A 24,478-nucleotide genomic window follows, 5' to 3' on the forward strand; every position below is an offset into this window, starting at 1 on the left:
TATTTTCTTTTACTCGTAACTCCCCTTCATTTGGCACAGCCTCTGAGGGGTTAGTTCGTTTTGTTTTTTCACATATCCTTCCTAAGTTTTTTTCGTACCTCCTCATTTTACCGCGTATACTTCTTTCCGATTATATTATCTCTTATTCAATTAGTTAATCTTGGTAAGCTCAAAAACTGTCACACAAAAATTATGGTACACAATAACTATTATCAAACAGTTCGTGGTAACGAACTGTAAGTAAGGAGCGACCCGGCTCAATGGTAACCAAAACTCTAGAAAATGGGTTTTTGATCCAATAGATATATCAAAAGAATCAGATTTCAATGCTGATTTCAAATATGTAACTTTCATCAAGTTTAGCGCTACCCATCAAAAGTTAGGAGCCTGAGAAAATTTGGCTGATTTTCAAAAAAAGGGGGAAAGACCCTATAAAAGTTATAGAACCTTAATGAAAATCACACCATCATATTCAGCGTATCATAAAACCCTACTTCAGAGTTTTAAAGCACTTATATACAAAAATGTGTAATTTTACATTTTTTGTCATAATAAAGCTCACGGATGCGTGTTTATTTTTTTTTTTTTTTTTCCCAGGGGTGATCATACAGACCTATTGTTCCTATGAAATCTTAGGATGGCTCATTGTAACAGAAATTAAAATTTCTAGTTCCCTTTTTAAGTGACAAAAAAAAATGGAGGGCAACTAGGCCCCCACCCACGCTTATTTTTTTCCCAAAGTCACCCGATCAAAATTTTTAGATAGCCATTTTGTTCAGCATGATCGAAAATATGATAAATATGTCTTTTAGGATGACTTAATCCCCCGAAGTACCCAGAGGGAGGGCTAAAAGTTATGAACTTTGCCCAATGTTAACATATAGTATTGGTTATTCGGAAGTATACAGAAGTTTTCAGGAGGTTTATTTCTGGTAGTGGGAGGGAAGGGTGGGTCGGGGGTTATGTTGGAGGATCTGTTCATGAAGGAAGTTTTCATGGGGGAAGGAAATTGCCATGAAGGGGGCGCCGGACTTGCCAGCATTATTTATTGGTTATTGGGAAGTATACAACCATTTTCAGGAAGGATTTTTTCTGGAGGGGGGCTAGAGGAGGGGGTTACTCTGGAGAATATGGCCGTGGAGGATGTTTCTTTGGGGTAAGGGACATTTCTATGAAGGGGGTGCCGGATTTCCAAGCATTATTTAAAAAACGATCAGAAATTAAATAAAAAAAAACAAGTTTTTTCAACTGAAATGTAAGAAGGAATATTAGAACTTAAAACGAACAGAAATTATAACGTATGTGAGGAGGTTCACCCCCAAGTCAATACCTCGCTCTTTACACTACAGTTTTTTTTTTTTAGTGCTTTAAAAAGAGCTATCTATTCTAATTAAACAGCTTTTGTGATTCAGTGGTTTGTGAATTAATTTTTTTTATTACTTTTAACATAAAGAGCGTGGTTTTGAATAAGGGGAGAACCCCCTCATATACGTAATAACATATACGTAATAAAAAAAACAATAAGAAAATAAGCGATACGGCTCAATAGTAATCGAAACTTTCAAATACGGAATTTTGATGTCAATAAATGTATCAAAAGAATGTGTTTATAATGCTGATTCTAAATATATAAATTTTATTAAGTTTAGTATTACTCATCAAAGGCTACGAGCCTGAGAAAATTTACTCTATTTTTTAAAGAGGGGAGAAACATCCCCTACAAGTGAAAAATATTTAGTGAAAATCACACCGTCAGATTCAGCGTATCAGAAAACCCAATTACATAGGTTTCAATCTCATATCTGCAAAAATCTGCAACTTTTTATTTTTTGCCAGAATAAAAATATACTAATATATAAGTTAGTTCATTAAGTTAATTTTTTAAGAAATCAATTTAGAAAAATAAAATTAAAATTTTTAGTAAAATAAAATATGCATTAAATAAAAAACTACCATAAATAAAATTAAAAGAACGAGTTTTTTTAACTGATAGTATGGAGTGACATTAAAACTTAAAATAAACAGAAATTATTCCGTATGTGAAAGGGAATGTCCGCTCCTCAACGCCTCGCTCTTTACGCTAAATTTGCAATCTGTCTCATAACTTTATTTTTTAAAACAATAAAAAACTTTACCGTAAAGAGCGAGGCGTTGAGGAGGGACAGCCCCTTTCATATACGGAATAATTTCTGTTCGTTTTAAGTTTTAATGTCGCTCCTTACTTTCAGTTTAAAAAACTTGTTTTTTTTATTTAATCAATTATCAGATCCGTGTAATAATATTCTACAAATTTTCCAATAACCGAAATATATTGACTTCATTAAGTGATCAACGACTTCTTTCACAACAAGCAGTTTTACGCAAGTGGATTATACCTTCGAAAACGAATTTAACAGGGATTGGACGACACAACAAACTGAAAAACTTCGCGAATATTCCACTAGTGAATTAGCGGGAATAAAATCAAACAGGGGAAGTACCCTGTAATACAATTCACGAATTCTTCCTGGATACTCGTATTCCAAATATAATCTCCTCCTCGGCAGATTACTCAATCGGACAGGTGCCTCCCACCTTCCTTGTCCAATGTGCTCACAAACTGACAAATTCTCCTAATTTGCCGTCCTCAATGCTCTTATAACCTTCGTCACTGAAGATTAAATCTAAGTCCGCCAATTCACTCAAATAATAGCCCAACTTTCAACGGTTTCTTATCTGTACTTAAACCCTGTGATTCTTTTCAATATGGAGATTCCTCCACTGTAAACTCAACCCATTAATTTCACGTTATTCTTTTTTATATTTGTTTAACAAGGCACAGCCCATTATAGACCTTCATAATTCTATTAATTGATTGTGTATTTTTGTCTTTTTATATATTACCACAATAGGCTACTTTCTAGGCCAAATTAACCCATCTCTTCGAAAACGCTAAATTCTTTTGCTATCAGTGCTGTTGATAGCTCCTTTTCTAGCTGCCACCACTTATTGGAGTGTAAGTACCGCTGGCACCACTTATTGGAGGTTTAACGTACGGGGTCACCACTTTTAAAGGCAAAAATGGCGCAAAGGGTTGCTATGCCACTTACTGGAGAGGGAGATCCCTCGTCGGCTCAAAAAAGTGGGATTTCCGCAGTTACTCCAGCGGTTCCGTATCTACTAGCGTGATTGGATGGCCCAGGGCCACTTTATTAGCCAAGGGTTACCGATATGATTTCTAACAATCTCTTTAGACTCAACCCAGTCTGAAAAAGTTAAAAGAGTACATAGTATAAGAAAAAGTCTTATTGTATTCAAGTCACGCTATACAAGAACTCAAAACGGAACTGACAAAATCACACTTCCAATTCTCCAACTCGCTCAGGCGCGAGTTGGGTGATGGGGGTGGTGGGTGAATTTTTCCCAGCAAATCAAAAGGCTCCCTAATTACCTGTCAACGACCCCCAAATGCGCAATGTATACCTCGTGGTATATTAACCAACTACGCAATTAAAGAAGGACAGAAAACGGTGCCGCGAAAATTGAAGGAAGAATATTATTTAATACTAGGAGAAGGAAAATAATTAAGGGGCCAAAAGAAAGGAATCTGGGAGGGATATTTATCTGAACAAACTGGGACCAAGGGTTCCATGAGTAACCCTACTAATACATGATCTTATTAGCCAATCAGGCTCCTGTTCTGAAAAGAAAAATTTTGTAAGAGTATCAAACAGTTCGTGGTAACGAACTGTAAGTAAGGAGCGACCCGGCTCAATGGTTACCGAAACTCTAAAAAACGGAATTTTGATACCAGAATCAAATTCTTATGCTAATTTCAAATATATAAGTTTCATCAAGTTTAATTTTACCCATCAAAATTTACGTGCCTGAGAAAATTTGGCTGATTTTAGAAAAAAGGGGGAAAGACCCCCTAAAAGTTATAGAACCTTAATGAAAATTAGACCATCATATTCAAAGTATCAGAGAACCCTACTGTTGATGTTTCAAACACCTATTTACAAAAATTTGAAATTTTGCATTTTTTGCCAAAAGAAAGATCACGGATGCGTGTTTATTTTTGTTTTTGTTTGTTTTTTTTCCCAGGGGTGCTCGTATCGACCCAGTGGTCCTAGAATATCGTGGAAGGGTTCATCGGAACGGAAATTAAAAGTTCTAGTGCTTAATTGACCAAAAATGGAGGGCAGCTAGGCCCCTCCCACGCTCATTTTTTCCCAAAAACACCCGATCAAAGCTTTGAGATAGCCATTTTGTTCAGCATAGTCGAAAATATGATAACTATGTCTTTTAGGATGACATAATCCCCCGAAGTCCCCGGGGGGAGGGCTGAAAGTTATGAACTTTACTTAATGTTAACATATAGTATTCGTTATTGGGAAGTATACATACGTTTTCTGGGGAGATTTTTTCTGGTAGGTCAGTGGGGGGGGGGGGGGGTTATATGGCAGGATCTGTCCATGAAGGAAGTTTTCAAGGGGGAAGGGAAATTGCTATTGAGGGGGTGAAGGATTTCCCAGCATTATTAAAGAAAGAGATCAGAAATTAAATAAAAAAAAACTAGTTTTTCTATTGAAAGTAAGGAGCAACATCAAAACTTAAAACGAACAGAAAATATTATATATACGATTGGGTTCACCCCCTAGTCAATACCTCGCTCTTTAAGCCAAATATTTTTTAGTACTTTTGTAAGAGCTATTTATTCTAACTAACGGCCTTTGTGATAAAGGGGTCATTTTTAAAGAATTGGAACAGAACTCGAGCTTTAGCTTAAATAGCAAGGTATTGAATAGGGGGCGAACCCCCTAATATACGTATTAAAAATCTATGAATATAAAAGTTCGTTACGTAAGTTAATTCGTAAGTTACGTATATTTATTACTAATAAAAACGTTCGTAAATAAAATTAAACAAGTTTCGAGAAAGCCATTCAACTAAATAGATTTAAAATTAATATGCAAATTTTGTTTTAATTATTCATATACGGTGAGCCAAAATCAAAATTTGCATTGACTCAAAAACATTCAAAAATTAAATAAAAAAAAAGTTTTTTAACTGAAAGTAAGGAACGACGTTAAAATTTAAAACGAATAGAAATTATTCCGTATATAAAAGGGGCTGTCCCCTCTTAAACGCCTCACTCTTTACGCTAAAGTTTGACTTTCTCACAACTCTATTTTTTTTAAACAATAAAAAACTTTAGCGTAAAGAGCGAGGCGTTGAGGAGGGGGCAGCCCCTTTCATATACGGAATAATTTTTGTTCGTTTTAAGTTTGAACGTCGTTCCTTACTTTCGGTTAAAAAAACTTGTTTTTTTTATTTAATCATTAACAAGACCCTTTATTAGTAAATTGAGTCAAACCCCTTATTGGCTGACACACAATGAGGTTTCCATAGAAAACGGTCTACGTTAGAGTGTCTTATTGCGAGTACCATGAGTGGTACTGCGAAGGCTTTTTATGCAATTAAAAAACCTATCGAATTGATGGTCGTCTATTTAAGGTGCTTGCTGATTTCCTTTGTCAGCTATCAAAAAGGGTCCAGACGGCTTCATTTCAAAAGAATGCCGGTGTTAGCCAGAGTATCCCAATGAAGTATTCTTGGGCCGACCCTTTTCCTGTTGTTCATGAATGATCTAGGGGATAGCCTTGTAAAAAACTACTTCACAACTATGCTGATGACAGGACGATAAATATTTCCAACGCGAAAGACGAACATCCTAGAAATTCCCGTAAGGAGCTTCAGGCTGACGATCTGGTAAGGACACCCCTCCCCTACGGTGAAAACTGTGACCCTTACTCTTACTTTCAGCGGTTAGACCAGGATCTGTCAATGGCTTTTATGTATCCCGATGAAAAGAATTGAATTGCTCTTGTTCACCTTCATTGAAGAGATGAGATTCCATATGAACAAAAAATACACAAATACAACATTACCTCTAATTTTCCGTCTAGATTGGTTGAGACTCAAAACCCCTTTTATTGGATGTCCTAATAACAAAACTTGAGAAACCAAACCGTTCTTATGCTTTTTTAAGGAGATGAACTGTTCCTCAAAGGATATAGTTAAGAACTGTCGCTTGCTTCTTTCCTAGATTGGGATGGAGGAAAGAAAATATGCCTTTGAACCATTGTCAAAAGAGCATACACTAGAAAGAGTACTCAGGCAGTCAAAGTCATTGAAATCAAAATTAAGTCTCATGGCTGTATCTTCTCAGAGTAAAGGCCAAGTCCAAAATCTCCAAAGTGGGGGAGGGGAGAAGATCAGAGACCAAGAACTAATTTTATTACGTCATCTTTCAGAATAAGTTATCGAATCTCAACAAAACTCTCAGATATTAAAATATATGCACCTTAGTTTTGTCTTTGGGGGCCAGGGCAGGACCTGACCCGTGTTATTAAGAACTGAACAAAAAATATTGTTAAGTAAAAGGTAGAGGATGTGTCGACCAAATTGTCACTCTTAGGTTAACAACTGAGAAGTGCATGAGTTGTCAAACCCCTTTGGTCCTCAGTTTTATACATTATGAGCAGGCGTTCAATTCTGTTGATAGAAGAGATTTAGTAAAGGTTTTATCCTTGTATGGTATACCAGACAAATATATTAAAGTGATGTAGGAAATGAAGTTAGCAGTTGGTTTTGTATTAAATCAGTGGTTAAGCAGGGTTTTGCTCTACCCCCCTTTATAAAGATTATTTTAATGGACTGCGTCTTAAGGGGCACAGGAAAGGCAAAGGGAGATCATGGAATCAAATGGGGAAGAAAAAGTCTCCTGGACTTAGATTATGCTGATGAATTAAGCATCCTAGATGAAAGTGCGAGCAAAATGAATGAAATTTACAGGTTTTGCGAGTTCAGAGTGGTAGAATAGGTTTGAAAATTAATGTTAAGAAGACTAAGTCACTAAGGTTAGGAATATGTAAAGATGAAAAGGTGACGTTGATCACGGCTTCGGCCACGGCTACGATAGTTGTTTATTAAATGAATGAGTCTATAAATGTAACGAAAAAATTGATCAGGTGGGCAGCCTTACTAGCCTTGGTAGTATTATTAGTAAAGATGGTGGGAGTAGTGAAGATGTTAAAAGTAGAATAGCCAAGGCTCAGGGTGTTTTTTCCACAGCTAAAAAAAAGTTTGGAAGAATAGAAAGATAAGTTTGCAAACCAAGATTAGAATATCTTGCAGGATAAAAATAGTTTACAAGATTAGCCATTAAGCAGGGTTTTGCTCTACCCCCCTTTATAAAGATTATTTTAATGGACTGCGTCTTAAGGGGCACAGGAAAGGCAAAGGGAGATCATGGAATCCAATGGGGAAGAAAAAGTCTCCTGGACTTAGATTATGCTGATGAATTAAGCATCCTAGATGAAAGTGCGAGCAAAATGAATGAAATTTACAGGTTTTGCGAGTTCAGAGTGGTAGAATAGGTTTGAAAATTAATGTTAAGAAGACTAAGTCACTAAGGTTAGGAATAAGTGAAGATGAAAGGGTGACGTTGGTCACGGCTTCGGCCACGGCTACGATAGTTGTTTATTAAATAAATGAGTCTATAAATATAACGAAAAGGTTGATCAGGTGGGCAGCTTCACTTGCCTTGGTAGTATTATTAGTATTATTAATGACTACCTATACTTGGTAGTATAGGTAGTATTATTCAATGAGTGCGAATATATATTATGACCCTTTGAATGAATTTGAAAAAAACCGGTTTATTCTTGGAAGCCAAGCTCGTGACACACTTGCGGGGGATGATGAATGTATAGATAATTTTTCGTTGAATTGTCGCCCTAGTAATTATGTGAATCCAAATAATCTTTATGAGTATTCAAATCCTGCGATTGCAGAAAGAGCGATCGTTTTCTGGAATTGTCAAGGTCTAAGAACGGCATATTCTTCTTTATGTGAGATTTTAAGTTCGCTAGATAAGAAACCGTGCATTGTAGGCCTTTGTGAGACATTTGTTTCTAGCAAGTCACCGCCATGGGATTTTTCTTTCCCAGGATATATTTGCGAGCGAAGAGAACGGACAACCATGGAGCGGGGCGGTCTGGGCCTTTTGATTAGTGAAGGTACCCAATATTGGGTTAGGGATGACCTTTCCCTGTGGCTTGAAGGTAGGATCAAAACACTTTTCATTGAAATAAAAAATGAAGGAGAAAAAAACTTGATTTTGGGATTGATTTACAAAAATCCGACAAGTGATATTAGTTTCTTTCTTGATGAATTTGAACTATTGTTAGATAGAATTAATAATGAAAATAAAAGCAAATTTATGATGGGAAATTGTAATATAGATTTAATAAAAAGAGCGATTAGCTTAGATTTTGTTAATATGATGGTGTCACATGATAGTTTTCCTCTTGTAACTATTCCAACTCGGATTTCGCATCTCTCGGCATCTTTCATTGATAATTTTTTCGTTAATGGTGGATTGCTTGAAAGATCCCAAGCAGATGTGATCGTGTCCGACGGCTCGGATCACCTTCTTTTAATAAGTAAAATAAAGCTAAATCAGTCAAAGGAAAATAAACGAAATGAAAGAACTTCGTTTTACCGTGAAATGAATAATAAAAACCTAAAGAGTTTTGCAATTATGATGGATGAAACAAATTTCTTGAGTGTAATAAAGGAAAAGTGTCCAAATACTGCATATGACCTATTCAGTGAGATAGTGAAGAATGTAATGAATGAAACATGTCCCTTGCGAAGAATAAACCCTAATAGAAATTTTCCTAAGAAACCATGGATATCAAAAGCTAATCTAGTTTCAATAAAGCAGAAAAACAAACTTTGCGTGAATTATTTAAAGGATCATTCAGATGATAGTTTTATAAATTTCAAAAGATTTCGGAATATTTTAAATTCAGTAAAACGGAATGCTCAGAAACTTGAATTTCATGAAAGAAAATCAGAAAATGAATTTCATGAAAATCAAGGGGATATGAAAAATACATGGAAAACAATAAATAAACTTTTGGGTAAATTTCAGAGTAAAGAGGAGGTGAGAGTCATGGAGACAGCAGGAGGTCGTCTTACTGATTCTCAAGACATGTTTGAATTTCTGTGTGGTTATTTTGCAAATGAAGGAAAAAGACTTTGCGATCAAGCGCGGGCTAAACTACACACATCTGCGAGTTTTGGATCTGTCGTTAAAAGACAGCCTGTAAGTCAGATTTCCTTTGAGTTTGCAAGGTATTCGGAACGGGAAGTGGCACAATTCTTGGCTACAATGAAGTCAAGCTCTAGCGGGATGGACGAGTTTTCCCTGAAACTCATAAAGGCCGCAAAAACAAGTGTCTTACCTGTGTTGACGCACCTCATCAACCTTTCTCTAGATCTTGGAGTCTTCCCCGAAGCACTAAAGATTGCAAGAGTGATTCCTCTTCATAAAGGAGGGAAAAAAGATGACCCATCGAATCGAAGACCTATATCTATTCTCCCTTTTTTCTTTAAGTTAAATGAGAAAGTGGTACATGCCCAGTTAAGTTATTATATTGAAAAGAATAAAATCCTAATGGAAAATCAATTTGGGTTCAGAAAAGGGCTATCTACGGATATAGCAGTTCTGAAATTGGTTGATTGGATTAGTGATGCATTTGAAGCTGGTCTCATACCTGCAGCTGTGTTTTTGGATATGAAAAAAGCGTTCGATACGGTGGACCACTCAGAGCTTATTCAAGCTCTTGACTCGATTGGGGTGAAGGGTTCAAGTCTGGAGGGGTTTTCATCGTATCTACACAATCGGTATCAGCTAGTTCAGAATGGGTCATCTTTATCTTCAAAAAAGAAAGTAGAGTGTGGGGTCCCACAAGGGTCAATCTTGGGACCTCTACTTTTCATTATTTTCATTGATCGAGTGAAGCACTACCTGTCAGAGGATGGTGTTATCCTGTTTGCAGATGACACTTTGCTCTTTCTGGCAGCGCCTTTACTTGATGTTTTATATAATAAAATTCATAATGCAGTTTCTGAATTTCTAATTTTTTCTCAGCAAAATATATTAACCCTAAACTTTCTAAAACTTTTTTCATGATATTTTCTAGACTTTCTTCTAGTGCTGGAAATGACCATATCACGGTTCAAGAAATTGTGATAAAGAGAGTAGCAACAACGAAGTATTTGGGGTTTTTAATTGATGAAAACCTGTCGTGGAAAAACCATTCAAGTGCAATAGCTGAAAAAATTAAGCAGAGGCCTTGGGGTGATGCGAAGAATTAAAAATCTAGTCCCAAAAAAGATCCTGAAAATGATTTATTTTTTTTTATTTTACCCATATATTAGCTACGGATGCTCTATATGGGCAAGTAATTTTGTTACATGTTTCAAAAGAGTACAAAAACTTCAGAATAGAGCTGTAAAATTATTATCTGAATTTGATGATTCTGATGAGGTTCCTGCTTATGAGCATTTTAAAAAGAATAAGTTAATGGATGTATCCCAAATTCGAGATTACCATGTCGCGATTTTCTCGTATAAATATTTGAATCAGCTGCTCACCCCTGCTTTTGAAAATATTTTTACTTTTAATAGAGACCTTCATGATCATAATACAAGAAAAGCTGATGACTTAGCTCATGAGTTTATGAGCACCACTCGGGCATCTTTTGTGATTCGCCATTATGGTCCCCATATTAGGAATATATTGCCCGAGTGTGTGAAAAATGCGCCTAGACTTCAGTCTTTCAAGTCACGGGCAAAGAAGTTTCTTTTATCTAGTGAGTTAATTAGGTGTTTTGCCCACTCCAGGTTGTCATTATTTTTAAGGTATTTCCACGATTTAGCTTTCTTTTTTTCTTTTTTCTTTTTTTTTCTATCTACTTCTGGTCTTTTCCTCTTTCTCTCTTTTTTCATTTATTCCTTCATCCGATAATTTTCTTGTGTGTTGAGTAGCAAGGTATGAATGTTATTTTAATTAGCAGAGAGTGATAACCTCGCTTGCCCTTTCAAGCTTATTGTCTTTCTTGGCAGGCGAAAGGCGAATAGTGTTTGTTTTCTTTTTTAATAAATGTATATCTCATATCTCATCTCATAAAGATGGTGGGAGCAGTGAAGATGTTAATAGTAGAATAGCCAAGGCTCAGGGTGTTTTTTCACAGTTAAAAAAAGTTTGGAAGAATAGAAAGATATGTTTGCAAACCAAGATATGAATATCAGAAGCTACATTGATGACAGTGGTCAAATATGGCTCTGAAGCATGGGAACTCCGAAAAACGGACGAAGATTTGTTAAGTTTTTTCCAGAGGAATTGCTCACCGATTGTTCTGGGTACCCGGCTGACTGACCGTGTTTCAAACAATAGGCGGCACGATCAATGTGGTTCAATCCCGGTTTCTAGGGCTATAACGAAAGAAAGGCTGAGGTGGTTTGGACACGTTGTGCGGATGAAGGATGACAGATTGCTGAAGATTGTCCTTTACGGCCAACCGTCTAGGGCTGAACGGACAGCAGGTCGTCCTCGGCTGGGGTGGGAGGACATCATAAAGAAAGATTTAAAGGAAATGGGAACTTCCTGGGAGGGTGTAAAAAGGGAAGCTTTGAATAGATTGGGACGGAGGAGGAGCTTGCGTAGCTGTGTTGGCTTCATACGACTTGGTGCTGCGGTGAGTTGTTAGTAGTAGTAGTAGTAATAGTAGTAGTAGTAGTAATATACAAGTTTCCCTTTTCAGACACCATCACAATTGCAGCGCCAAAGCTGTAACCGGCAAGACGCCAACTTGCGGCCCGAGGACTGAATGCAAAACGAACACGAATCTGCAACACCAGCTATGATGTATAAATACCCAAATCCAGATCGATTTGCAAAAGCTAAGTGAAAGAGTGGGGGAACAAATACTGCAATAGTAGAACAAAGATTTTCAATGAGTTATTTTTCTCAGTATAATTTATGTTTACATGTTTTTATTTTTTTATTATTAGTGTTGTATTTCATTTACAGTGTGCGTTTATTATCATTTTTGAATCAATTCTTTATTCATTGAAAAATACGGCATTCAAAAGAAAAGAAGATGGTGCAACAATAAAAAAAGAAAAACGGAAACATATTAATGACAAAAACAAAACACTTCAAAATACATCATTCGGTTGTCCAAAGAAATTTTAGTTTTGATGTATGGTATTTATACAAAGAAACTTACTCTTCCATGGTGATATTGGGGACAAGAATGTTAAATTTGTTTACAAGATAAGAATTGTGGGTGCTTGCAGGGAAACGTAGAAGATGTTTCGTGAAAAGAACGATAACTGGGCTTTGTTTGGATTTGTCTAAATTTGTAAATAGTTTCCATAAATTCGTAAGGTTCTTTTTTTCTGACCAACGGAGTTTAAAGTCAAGCAGGTTGTGGTAGTGAACTGTAAGTAAGGAGTCACTGGGCCAGAAGTAATCTAAACTTTAAAAACAGGATTTTGATAATAGTATATACTTAAAAAGTATTGACTCCTTATGCTTATTCGGAATATATAAAATTCAGTAAGTTTAGTTTTAACGAGTAAATAGCACAAGAAAATTTGCCCGATTTTTGAAAAAGGGCGGAAAAACGCCAAAAACGTCAAGCGATTATATGAAAAACACACATTCAGATTCAGCATATCAGGGAACCCTAATGTAGAGTTATCAGCCTTCTATCTTCGATCATGTGGAAATTTTGTATTTTTTGTCAGAAGAGAGATCGTGAATGCATGTTTATTTTTTCCAGGGTTGATCATATCAAACCAATGGTCCTAGAACATCAGGAGAGGGCCCATTCAAACAAAAATCAAAAGTTCTAGCACTCTTTTTGGGTGAACAAAAATATTGGAGGGCAGCTAGCCTCCCTGCCACGCCTGTTTTCCCAAAAGATACCCGATTAAAATTTTGGGATATCCGTTTTGTTCGTCATACTTTAAAAGTGTAGAACAGGTATCTTTGGCAATGATATATATCCCCGTAGCTCCTGGGAAAATGGCTAGAAGTTATAAAGTTCGCCCATTGTTTACATATAGCGTTTGTTATTGAAGAATACACGTTTTTTTTAGGGGGGGGGGACTTTGTAGAGACCTTTTCGTGGGGAGAGGAAAATTTCTGGGGAAAGTTTCTAGCGGTAATTTGAAAAGGGAGGAGGAGGGAATTTCATGGTGTGATCGAAAAACATTTCAAAACTAAATGAAAAAACAAGTTTTTTCAACTTAAAGAAAGGAGTAACATTAAAACCTTAAATGAGCAGAAATGATTCTGTTTGAGGGGACTGCTCCTTCCTCAATCCTCGCTCTTTGCACTAAGGTTTGACTTCTTTTCGCAAATCTAATATGGGAATACAATTTATATATGCGGTCCACGGAGTTAAGACATATTTCCAAAATGGCCCGCGAAATCACTTGGTTCAGCCAATTTTACTGTAACCCTTGGGTCAAAGTTTCTGCAAAAATTCTGGTGACCCCTCTGCCAGAGGTCTGGCTGCAGGTGGCGCTTTGCACAACTCAAATTCTGTTAATATTTTTAAAAGGATGTTTATGTACCAATGATTTTTTGTTCTCTTTCCCTCAGACCTCTTACAATTTACTTTACTGATGCTCAAAAACTGTCTGATTAGTTCACATTACACATTAGTTCATTATATTATTAAATAAAAAAAACAAGTTTTTCTCACTGAAAGTAAGGAGCGACATTAAAACTTAAAATGAACAGAAATTATTCCGTATTTTTTCCGTAATTTTTGAACGTTTTTGAATAAATGCAGGTTTTGATCTTGGCTCACAGTACATGAATAATTAAAACAAAATTTTCATATTAATTTACTTTTATTTGGTTAAATGGCTTTCTCGAAACTTGTTTCATTTTATTTACGAACGTTTTTATTAGTAATAAATATACGTAACTTACGAATTAACTTACGTAACGAACTTCTATATTCATATATTTTTAATGCATATATTAGGGGGTTCGCCCCCTAGTCAATACCTTAATCTTTAAGCGAAAGTTCAAATTTTTTTCCAATTCTTTAAAAATGGCCGCTTAATCAAAAAGGCCGTTAATTAGAATAAATAGCTCTTATGAAAGTACTAAAAAATCTCTGGCTTAATGAGTGAGGTATTGACTACGGGGTGAACCCATTCATATATGTAATATTTTCTCTTCGTTTAAAGTTTTGATGTTGCTGCTGTAGCAGTTGAAAAACTTGTTTTTTTATATTTAATTTCTGATCTTTTTTTTAATAATGCTGGGATGTCCGGCGTCCCTTCCCCCATGAAAACTTACTTCATGGAAAGATCCTCCTACATAACCCCCGACCCCAGGCACGTACGCATGAATTTGTTTCGGGGGGGCCCAATTTGTTTCAGGGGGGGGGGGGCAAATCCTTCAAACCCATTATTCCGTGAGAAAAATCAGAAAATTATGGGAAAATGAAAAAAATCGTGAGATTTCGAGGGGGGCGGGCCCGGAGGCCCCCCCTGCGTACGTCCCTGCCCGCACCCCCCCACTACCAGGAAAAATCTCCCCTGAAAACGTCTGTACTGTATACTTCCCAATAACCAGTACTATATCTTAACATTGGGTAAAGTTCATAACTTTCAGCCCTCCTCCCAGGAACTTCGGGGGATTAAGTCATCCTAAAAGTCATACTTATAATATTTTCGAACATGCTGAATAAAATGGCTATCTCAAAATTTTTATCAGGTGACTTTGGGAAAACAATGAGCGTGGGAGGGGGCCTAGTTGCCCTCCATTTTTTTTTGTCACTTAAAAAGGGCACTAGAACTTTTAATTTCCATTCCAATGAGCCCTCCCACGATATTCTAGGACCACTGGGTCAATGCGATCACCCCTGGGGGAAAAAAAATAAATAAACACGCACCCGGGATCTTTCGTCTGGCAAAAAATGCAAAATTCCACATTTTTATAGATAGGAGCTTGAAACCTCTGCATTATGGTTCTCTGATACGCGGAATATGATGGTGTGATTTTCATTTAGGTTATATAACTTTTAGGGGGTCTTTCCCCCTTTTTTCGAAAGTCAGCCAAATTTTCTCAGGCGCGTAACTTTTGATGGGTAGGATTAAACTTGATCAAACTTATATATTTGAAATCATCATTAAAATCTGATTCTTTTGATGTATCTATTTGTATCAAAATTCCGTTTTCTAGAGATTCGGTTACCATTGAGCCGGGTCCCAATAACCAATACTATATTTCAACCTTTCAGCCCTCCTCCTGGGGGCTTCGAGGGATTAATTCATCCTAAAAGACATAGTTATAATGTTCTCGACCATGCTGAACAAAATGGCTATCTCAAAATTTTGATCAGGTGACTTTGGGGAAAAATGAGCGTGGGAGGGGGCCTAGTTGCCCTCCATTTTTTTGGTCACTTAAAAAGGGCACTAGAACTTTTAATTTCCGTTCCAATGAGCCCTCCCATGATATTCTAGGACCACTGGGTCGATACGATCACCCCTGGGAAAAGAAAAAAAAACAAAAAAAAAATAAACACGCATCCGTGATCTTTCTTCTGGCAAAAAACGGAAATATCACATTTTTGTAGATAGGAGCTTGAAACCTCTACAGTAGGGTTCTCTGATACGCTGAATATGATGGTGTGATTTTCATTAAGGTTTTATAACTTTTAGGGGGTCTTTCCTCCTTTTTCGAAAATCAGCTAAATTTTCTCAGGCGCGTAACTTGATAGGTAAAATTAAACTTGATGAAACTTATATATTTGAAATCAGAATTAAAATCTGATTCTTTTGATGTATCTATTGGTATCAAAATTTCGTGTTTTAGAGTTTCGATTACCATTGAGCCGGGTCGCTCCTTACTTACAGTTCGTTACCACGAACTGTTTGATAATGATCCGGGCCTGAATCGGGCCTTATTATATTATACTTCGGGCCTTAGTTCATTAGTTCAAACCAATACAACGAGCTAAACTAATCATCTATTATTTGGAATAAGTCAAGCTAAATAAACAGACCCCATTAAAAGATACATCTAGGCAAGTACATATGCAGGCAACCCCCTTTTGAAAAAAGGGGTTTTACCCTAATTTGAGGTAATGATCATCAGCTCCCCTGGCCTTCTCTATATTAATAGCTTAAACCCCTCTCAAAATCTTTTCCCGCCAACTACCAAAAATAGTTATTGTATATAAATCTACGTATAGTTTAAAACTTACCTAATAGATACCAAAATCATGGCAAATATGAGATATTTTCCAAGTAATGGAACAACCAAGCTTGTAGGTGGTATAATCTCTACTACCAGCAAGAAAAACACGTGTAGACTAATCAAAATAGATATCGACAGGGTCACCTATAAATAAAAACATTTACATATGTAATACATAGCCTACAAGTAAGAAAAAGTAGCCTATAGAAAAACCCCTTTTGTAAATAGAAAAATTACACTTTATATTTTATGCTTTGCTATGTTCCTTTTTTAATGTTGTATGTGTCATAGATATAAAAACGATACGTTCACTCCGGGGGGGGGGGAGAAATCATATAATTTATTTTCTTGAAATGTGCTGATAAATATGCCGTCAATCATGTGATTTTTCTTAATCATATGTTTCTTACGTAATTATACCTGCATCATAGATACTAAAACCATACTACCACTACTGAGGCAAATATGACGTATCTATGCTCATGAGATGTGCTCAAAAATATGTCACTCGCGGTTTTTTTTTTCCAAAATTAAGGCTTTTAACTAATTTTCTTAAACTCGTGAACTGTATAGATCGCTTTTCTATGTCAGAAAATCCCAGGATACCAATTTGCCAAAAAAAATATGGAACCTTTTTCGAGAAAATATACAGGCATATACAATTATTGCTCGTTTAAAGACATTAGTATATATATGTACATACAAAAGATTTACAACACAGAATTTTATGGGGGTAGTCAGCAAATTTAGTCCTACATTGGCAAGAAGAGGTAAGATTCCGAGCCTTTGGCTTTTAAAATGGTTCTTGAATTTGGTTTTTTAGACTTTTAATTTCCTATTGAGACAAGAAAAATCTTTGATTCCGATTTTCAAGATGATTGGGCATATTACTAGATAATAACATCCTTTTTTTGGTTATACTCCTTTAATTTCAGTTGGGACCCTCGTCATTTTGATAGCTATTAGTTTAAATTAGTATATTTTTAATTAGCTATTAGTATATTTACTTTTTAGTTTTTTTTTCTACTTCTGGCACATTCCCTTTCTTCTACTGTTCAATTTAATCTACTGCTTTAAACCATAAGCTGTGGTCAAATCCTTTTCTAAACCTGGAAAAAACACCTATAAGTACACTGAACAAACTTAAAATTTGTTAAACGTTTCTTAATTATATATACAAAACTAAAGTTGATATTTGAAAAGGGCTAAATCCTTTTACAAAGCAAAAGAGTTGTTACTATCCTGTTATAAAACGGTACTTTAGTCTCATTGGTTTACATTTTTGACGTATTTGTGCTAGTCAATCACATTATGCTTTATTTTTGGGGACAAATAAAACCGCTTTTTCATAACTAGATTGATTTTATAACCACCTGTATAAAATGCCAAGCCTTCAAAAACATCAAAATATTGATCTCGTTGCATTGGTTCGCCTGTGCGAACCATTGGTTCACCTGAACCAGTAAAATAAACAAAAAGTTGTTGCGTTAGGAAATGTTTTACAAGTAGTCCTTTTATATCTCTGCTCTGATTTTCTTAGTATTAGAAGTCGAAAAATCAGCTCAATTCTCTAGAATCAGGGTCGACACTCCTAGTGATTTACCATTATTTCTAGTGTTTTTTTTGTATTGCCTAACCAAAAAAAAACACTGAATCAGCACATAAATCTCTACATTTCTGAAGAAAATCACCAAGAAAAACAACTAAAATCTTGTCATTTTTTACAGGGTGGCAACCCTGCCTAGAATGCAATGATCAATCGTTGGCAGTAGTAGACAATTGTCTCAGATTACATCCGTAAATAAATGATTTAGATATTCAGATAAATCATTTTCTAACCAGCAAAAGATACGGATATGTTTTGAAAAAGGATATGGGATATTTCTTTTCCCCTAGACCGCCTAAGCTATCTATCATATTCGTCCTGGAAGCCCAATTCTGGCTTTTGTTCAGATTTTGTGCTGACATAAGAGAAGCAAAAACTACGGAAATCATTGAGATGTGAGTGCTAGACTTTGCCACTTGAATCCTTATTTATAAGCGCTGACGAGTACAAAGATATAGCAATAAAGCAAGGCGCAGTTAAACAATTCTTGTTTGCCCAAATTAAATCTCGAATCTTAATCACTTATTTTTATATACTGAAACTGGAGACTGCGGAGATTTTTTGAAAAGAGATAAATAAAATGAAAAGGGTGGAAGAATTTGATTGTAGAAATTTTGTTCTGAGTTAATGCATTAATTAGGATTTTTTGAGAATTTAATTACTTTGGCTGGAGGGGGTTCAGTTTAATACTAAAATACAGTAGATAGCTTGTCAATTTTTAGTTAATACGGAAAGTCGGTCTAATTGATTCTTTGTGGTTTAGTTGTTTCCGTTTTTATAGGAACATAGCTTTTTTTTACTTTGTTTTAGAGCGGAATTTACGATGAGTAATTACCCCCACAAAATAAGATTGCTTCAAAATTTGATATTACTCTTCTTACTTTTACTGACTATCTTTTAGAACGGTGTCCATTCCCAAAATATAGCTGAAAGGGCTTATAGACTTATCTTTAATAGAAATTAAAAATATTCTTAAAGATGGTATACAAAGAACAATTTTTTGAAGCCTAGGTGGCAATTGTCCTCTCCCTGTCAGTTTTGCTAGTCTTTTGATTAAGCGTTGTGAGTGGTTATTAGTGTTATACAAAGTGATGAAAATGGAACTATTTCTATTTATGCTCTTTTTCTTTTTTTTCTGAAAACTCTTGCATCAAAATCCTTCTTATGCTAACTACAAATATGTAAAATTCAATAATTTAGGTTGCACAAACAAAAATGTAGTAGGATAAGAAACATTAAATAACTTTAGAAAAAGGCGGAAAAGGCTGATTAAAACATACTAGCAAATTTATAGTTCATAAGAAATTTTGTCCACACTGATTCGAAAAAGACAAGGCTCAGTTATTCTTAATTGCTTTGAATAAATAAATTTTCAGCTCAATAGCCTTAAAAGGTGATTGGTCTATAAGAAACGTGCATGAACCAGTTTGATAAGCCAACTCTAAGATACATTCAATAAATCTTTAGTAAAACTCTGGCGTACAGAGTGGGCTCTTTTTCTATATGGCTCTTTTTCTAAATCGTATGATTTCCTTTTTTTTTGTTATAAATTAAAAAAAAAATTGATCTGAAACTTTATGTTAAAGCAAGGATTCTTATATAATACACTGACCCTTCGTTACTTAAAAACTTGCTCAGTTTCAAAATCTCTTAACTTTCTGTCTTGTGCTTCTTTCACTGATTTAATGTTGCAAAACCATTTTCCTGCTGCACTGCGCAGTAATATATGTTTTATTTATGCTCAACGACTTATCATCTCCGCAGTTCCAACAACTTACAGATTCCTCATACCCCATCAATGTGGTCTAACTTTAAACCTCTGATAACTTCTAACATGATATAGAACAGTACCAACAACTTTCAGATTGCTTATACCCCATCAATGTGGTCTAACTTTAAACCTCTGATAGCTTGTAACATGATATAGAACAGTACCAACAACTTACAGATTCCTCATACTCCATCAGTGTGGTCTAACTTTAAACCTCTGATAGCTTGTAACATGATTTAGAACAGTACCCATAACTTACAGATTCCTCATACTCCATCAATGTGGTCTAACTTTAAACCTCTGATAGCTTGTAACATGATATGGAGCAGTACCAACAACTTACAGATTCCTTATACCCCATCAATGTGGTCTAACTTTAAACCTCTGATAGCTTGTAACATGGTTTGGAACAGTACCCACAACTTACAGATTCCTCATACTCCATCAATGTGATCTAATTTTAAGCCTCTGATAGCTTGTAACATGATATGGAATAGTACCAACAACCTACAGATTCATTATACTCCATTAATGTGGTCTAACTTTAAACCTCTGATAGCTTGTAACATGATATGGAACAGTATCAACAACTTACAGATTCCTTATACTCCATCAATGTGGTCTAACTTTAAACCTCTGATAGCTTGTAACATGATATGGAGCAGTACCAACAACTTACAGATTCCTTATACCCCATCAATGTGGTCTAACTTTAAACCTCTGATAGCTTGTAACATGATTTAGAACAGTACCCATAACTTACAGATTCCTCATACTCCATCAATGTGGTCTAACTTTAAACCTCTGATAGCTTGTAACATGATATGGAGCAGTACCAACAACTTACAGATTCCTTATACACCATCAATGTGGTCTAACTTTAAACCTCTGATAGCTTGTAACATGGTTTGGAACAGTACCCACAACTTACAGATTCCTTATACTCCATCAATGTGATCTAACTTTAAGCCTCTGATAGCTTGTAACATGATATGGAATAGTACCAACAACCTACAGATTCATTATACTCCATTAATGTGGTCTAACTTTAAACCTCTGATAGCTTGTAACATGATATGGAACAGTACCAACAACTTACAGATTCCTCATACTCCATCAGTGTGGTCTAACTTTAAACCTCTGATAGCTTGTAACATGATTTAGAACAGTACCCATAACTTACAGATTCCTCATACTCCATCAATGTGGTCTAACTTTAAACCTCTGATAGCTTGTAACATGATATGGAGCAGTACCAACAACTTACAGATTCCTTATACCCCATCAATGTGGTCTAACTTTAAACCTCTGATAGCTTGTAACATGGTTTGGAACAGTACCCACAACTTACAGATTCCTCATACTCCATCAATGTGATCTAACTTTAAGCCTCTGATAGCTTGTAACATGATATGGAATAGTACCAACAACCTACAGATTCATTATACTCCATCAATGTGGTCTAACTTTAAACCTCTGATAGCTTGTAACATGATATGGAACAGTATCAACAACTTACAGATTCCTTATACTCCATCAATGTGATCTAATTTTAAGCCTCTGATAGCTTGTAACATGATATGGAACAGTACCAACAACTTACAGATTCCTCATACTCTATTAATGTGGTCTAACTTTAAACCTCTGATAGCTTGTAACATGATATGGAGCAGTATCAACAACTTACAGATTCCTTATACTCCATCAATGTGATCTAACTTTAAGCCTCTGATAGCTTGTAACATGATATGGAACAGTACCAACAACCTACAGATTCATTATACTCCATCAATGTGGTCTAACTTTAAACCTCTGATAGCTTGTAACATGAAATGGAGCAGTATCAACAACTTACAGATTCCTTATACTCCATCAATGTGATCTAACTTTAAGCCTCTGATAGCTTGTAACATGATATGGAACAGTACCAACAACCTACAGATTCATTATACTCCATCAATGTGGTCTAACTTTAAACCTCTGATAGCTTTTAACACGATATGGAATACGATTCCAGAGACTGCGCCACGAAACTGCCACTCGTTTGGTATCTTCAAAAAGTAATATTGAGGATTTATAATTAATAATTCAGTTTTTTCTGGTTTTCCTTGTCTCTGGATTGGGTTGGATGTCTAATTGCGATGATGGAATAACACGCTACTCTCCTGGCTAACTTGCAACTGGATTCTGGTGTTTTGTTTATATTTTTTGTTGGTGTTTTTGTTTTCATGCTCCTTCCTGGCCAAGGAGCCTTACAGCGAAATTAAATAAAAAAAACTAGTCTTTTAAACTGAAAGTAAGGAGCGACATTAAAACTTAAAACGAACAGAAATTATTCCGTATATGAAATAGGCTGTCCCCGCCTCAACGCCACCCTCTTTACGCTAAATTTTTTTATTTTTTAAAAAAATAAATTTTTTAGAAATATTCAAACTTTATAGTAAAGATCGAGGCGTTGAGGTGGGGACAGCCCCATTAATATAAGGAATAATTTATGTTATTTTTAATTTTTAATGTCGCTCCTTACTTTCAGTTTAAAAAACTTGTTTTTTTTTATTTAATTTCTGACCGTTTTTTAGTTAATGCAGCTTTTATTTGCATAAAAATTTTACTTTTCTTTTGCTAAATGGATGTCTTTACAAATTAACTTACGTAACGAACGTCTATATTCGTATATTTTTCTTCTGGCAAAAAATACAAAGTTGCAGATTTTTGCAGATATGAGCTTGAAACCTATGTTATAAGGTTTTCTGATACGCTGAATCTGACGGTGTGATTTTCATTAAAATTCTTTCACTTTTAGGGGCCCCTCTTTAAAAAATCGAGTAAATTTTCTCAGGCTCGTAGCCTGTGATGAGTAATACTAAACTTAATAAAATTTATATATTTAGAATCAGCATTTTAAACCTATTCTTTTGATACATTTATTGACATCAAAATTCCGTTTAAAAAGTTTCGATTACTATTGAGCCGTATCGCATGTTTTTTTATTGTTTTTTTTATTACGTATATGTTATTACGTATATGAGGGGGTTCTCCCCAGAGTCAATACCACGCTCTTTACATTAAAAGTTAAAAAAAATTTTGATTCACAAACCCCTGAATCACAAAGGCCGTTTAATTAGAATAGATAGCTCTTTTGAAAGCACTAAAAAAAAACTGTAGCGTAAAGAGCGAGGTATTGACTTGGGGGAGAACCCCCTCACATACGTTATGATTTCTGTTTGTTTTAAGTTCTAATATTCCTTCTTACATTTCAGTTGAAAAAACTTGTTTTTTTATTTAATTTCTGATCGTTTTTTAAATAATGCTTGGAAATCCGGCGCCCCCTTCATAGAAATGTCCCTTACCCCAAAGAAACATCCTCAACGGAAATATTCTCCAGAGTAACCCCCTCCTCTAGCCCTCCCCCCTCCAGAAAAAATCCTTCCTTAAAATGGTTGTATACTTCCCAATAACCAATAAATAATGCTTGAAAGTCCGGCGCCCCCTTCATGGCAATTTCCCTTCCCTCATGAAAACTTCCTTCATGAACAGATCCTCCAACATAACCACCGACCCAGCCATCCCTCCCACTACCAGAAAAAAAAACACCTAAAAACTTCTGTATAATTCCCAAAAACCAATACTAAGTTAAAATGGGGTAAATTTCATAACATTTATCCCTCTCTCTGGGAACTTCGGGGGATTAAGTCATCCTAAAAGAAATATTTATTATATTTTCGACCATGCTCAACAAAATGGCTATATCAAAATTTTGATCGGGTGACTTTGGGAAAAAAATAAGCGTGGGAGGGGGCCTAGTTGCCCTCCATTTTTTTTGGTCACTTAAAAAGGGCACTAGAACTTTTAATTTCCGTTCCACTGAGCCCTCCCACGATATTCTAGGACCACTGGGTCGATACGATCACCCCTGGGAAAAAAAAAACAAAAAAAACAAACAAATAAACACGCACCCGTGATCTTTCTTCTGGCAAAAAAAATGTAAAATTCCACATTTTTGTAGATAGGAGCTTGAAAACCTCTACAGCAGGGTTCTCTGATACGCTGAATATGATGGTGTGATTTTCATTAAGGTTCTATAACTTTTAGGGGGTCTTTCCCCCTTTTTTTTAAAATCAGCCAAATTTTCTCAGGCGCGTAACTTTTGATGAGTAGCACTAAACTTTATGAAAGTTATATATTTGAAATCAGCATTGAAATCTGATTCTTTTGATATATCTATTTGTATCAAAAACCCGTTTTCTAGAGTTTCGGTTACCATTGAGCCGGGTCGCTCCTTACTTACAGTTCGTTACCACGAACTGTTTGATTAAGTTGCGATAGATTTTTTTGTAAAATTACTGAAAAAATAGATGTCAGACCGCTGTAGGATTAGGGGAGGTTTTCCTTGGAGGGAGTTCCAAGTAAAAATGTCAATAAAATTTGAAAATTGGTTCCAATTTTAACTTGTTTGTTTTCTAAGCCGTGAAAAAATGTTTTTCTTAGAGTCATTAAAAAGACTTAAGTCCAATGAAGTTTCTTGTCACTGAAAAGAAATTTAATGTAAGAAAATTTGTCTTGAAATCCTCTTTTTCGAAGAGATTTTGTAACAAATTTTGTTTCAAATTTGTAACTCCAAAGCTATTAGAAATTTTTCAGCCAAAACTATCTTTCGTATTTTTTAATTTGTAGGGAAAAATCTAATTTTTCCAGCTGGCTGTTCACCTTTTATTGAATTTAGAAGTACTAAATAGTAACAATTTACTCTAGAAAACATCCAGCTGGCTGTTCCCCTCTTATTGAATTTAGAAGTACTAAATAGGAACAATTTACTCTAGAAAACATGCAGCTGGCTGTTCACCTTTTATTGAATTAAATAAAAAAAACAAGTTTTTAAACTGAAAGTAAGGAGCGACATTAAAACTTAAAACGAACAGAAATTATTCTGTATATGAAAGGGACTGTCCCCTCCTCAACGCCTCGATCTTTA

At 35.4% G+C, this 24,478-nt stretch overlaps 1 protein-coding gene across 3 annotated transcripts in view; it reads right to left on the bottom strand.

Annotated features, from left to right (window-relative positions):
• The window catches only part of nAChRalpha4 (nicotinic acetylcholine receptor alpha4), a 327,885-nt gene that overhangs the window by 134,904 nt on the left and 168,503 nt on the right, over positions 1 to 24,478 (bottom strand). For all 3 annotated transcript variants that reach the window (XM_089094869.1, XM_089094868.1, XM_089094870.1), the window contains one exon: positions 16,137 to 16,273. In XM_089094869.1, the coding sequence (XP_088950995.1) occupies positions 16,137 to 16,273 (137 nt within the window). The remainder of the gene's footprint in view (positions 1 to 16,136; positions 16,274 to 24,478) is intronic.

This window comes from Artemia sp. Qi Xiang Cuo, chromosome 9 (assembly GCF_049724085.1).
Source record: "Artemia sp. Qi Xiang Cuo chromosome 9, ASM4972408v1, whole genome shotgun sequence".
Classification (NCBI taxonomy): Eukaryota; Metazoa; Arthropoda; class Branchiopoda; order Anostraca; family Artemiidae; genus Artemia; species Artemia sp. Qi Xiang Cuo.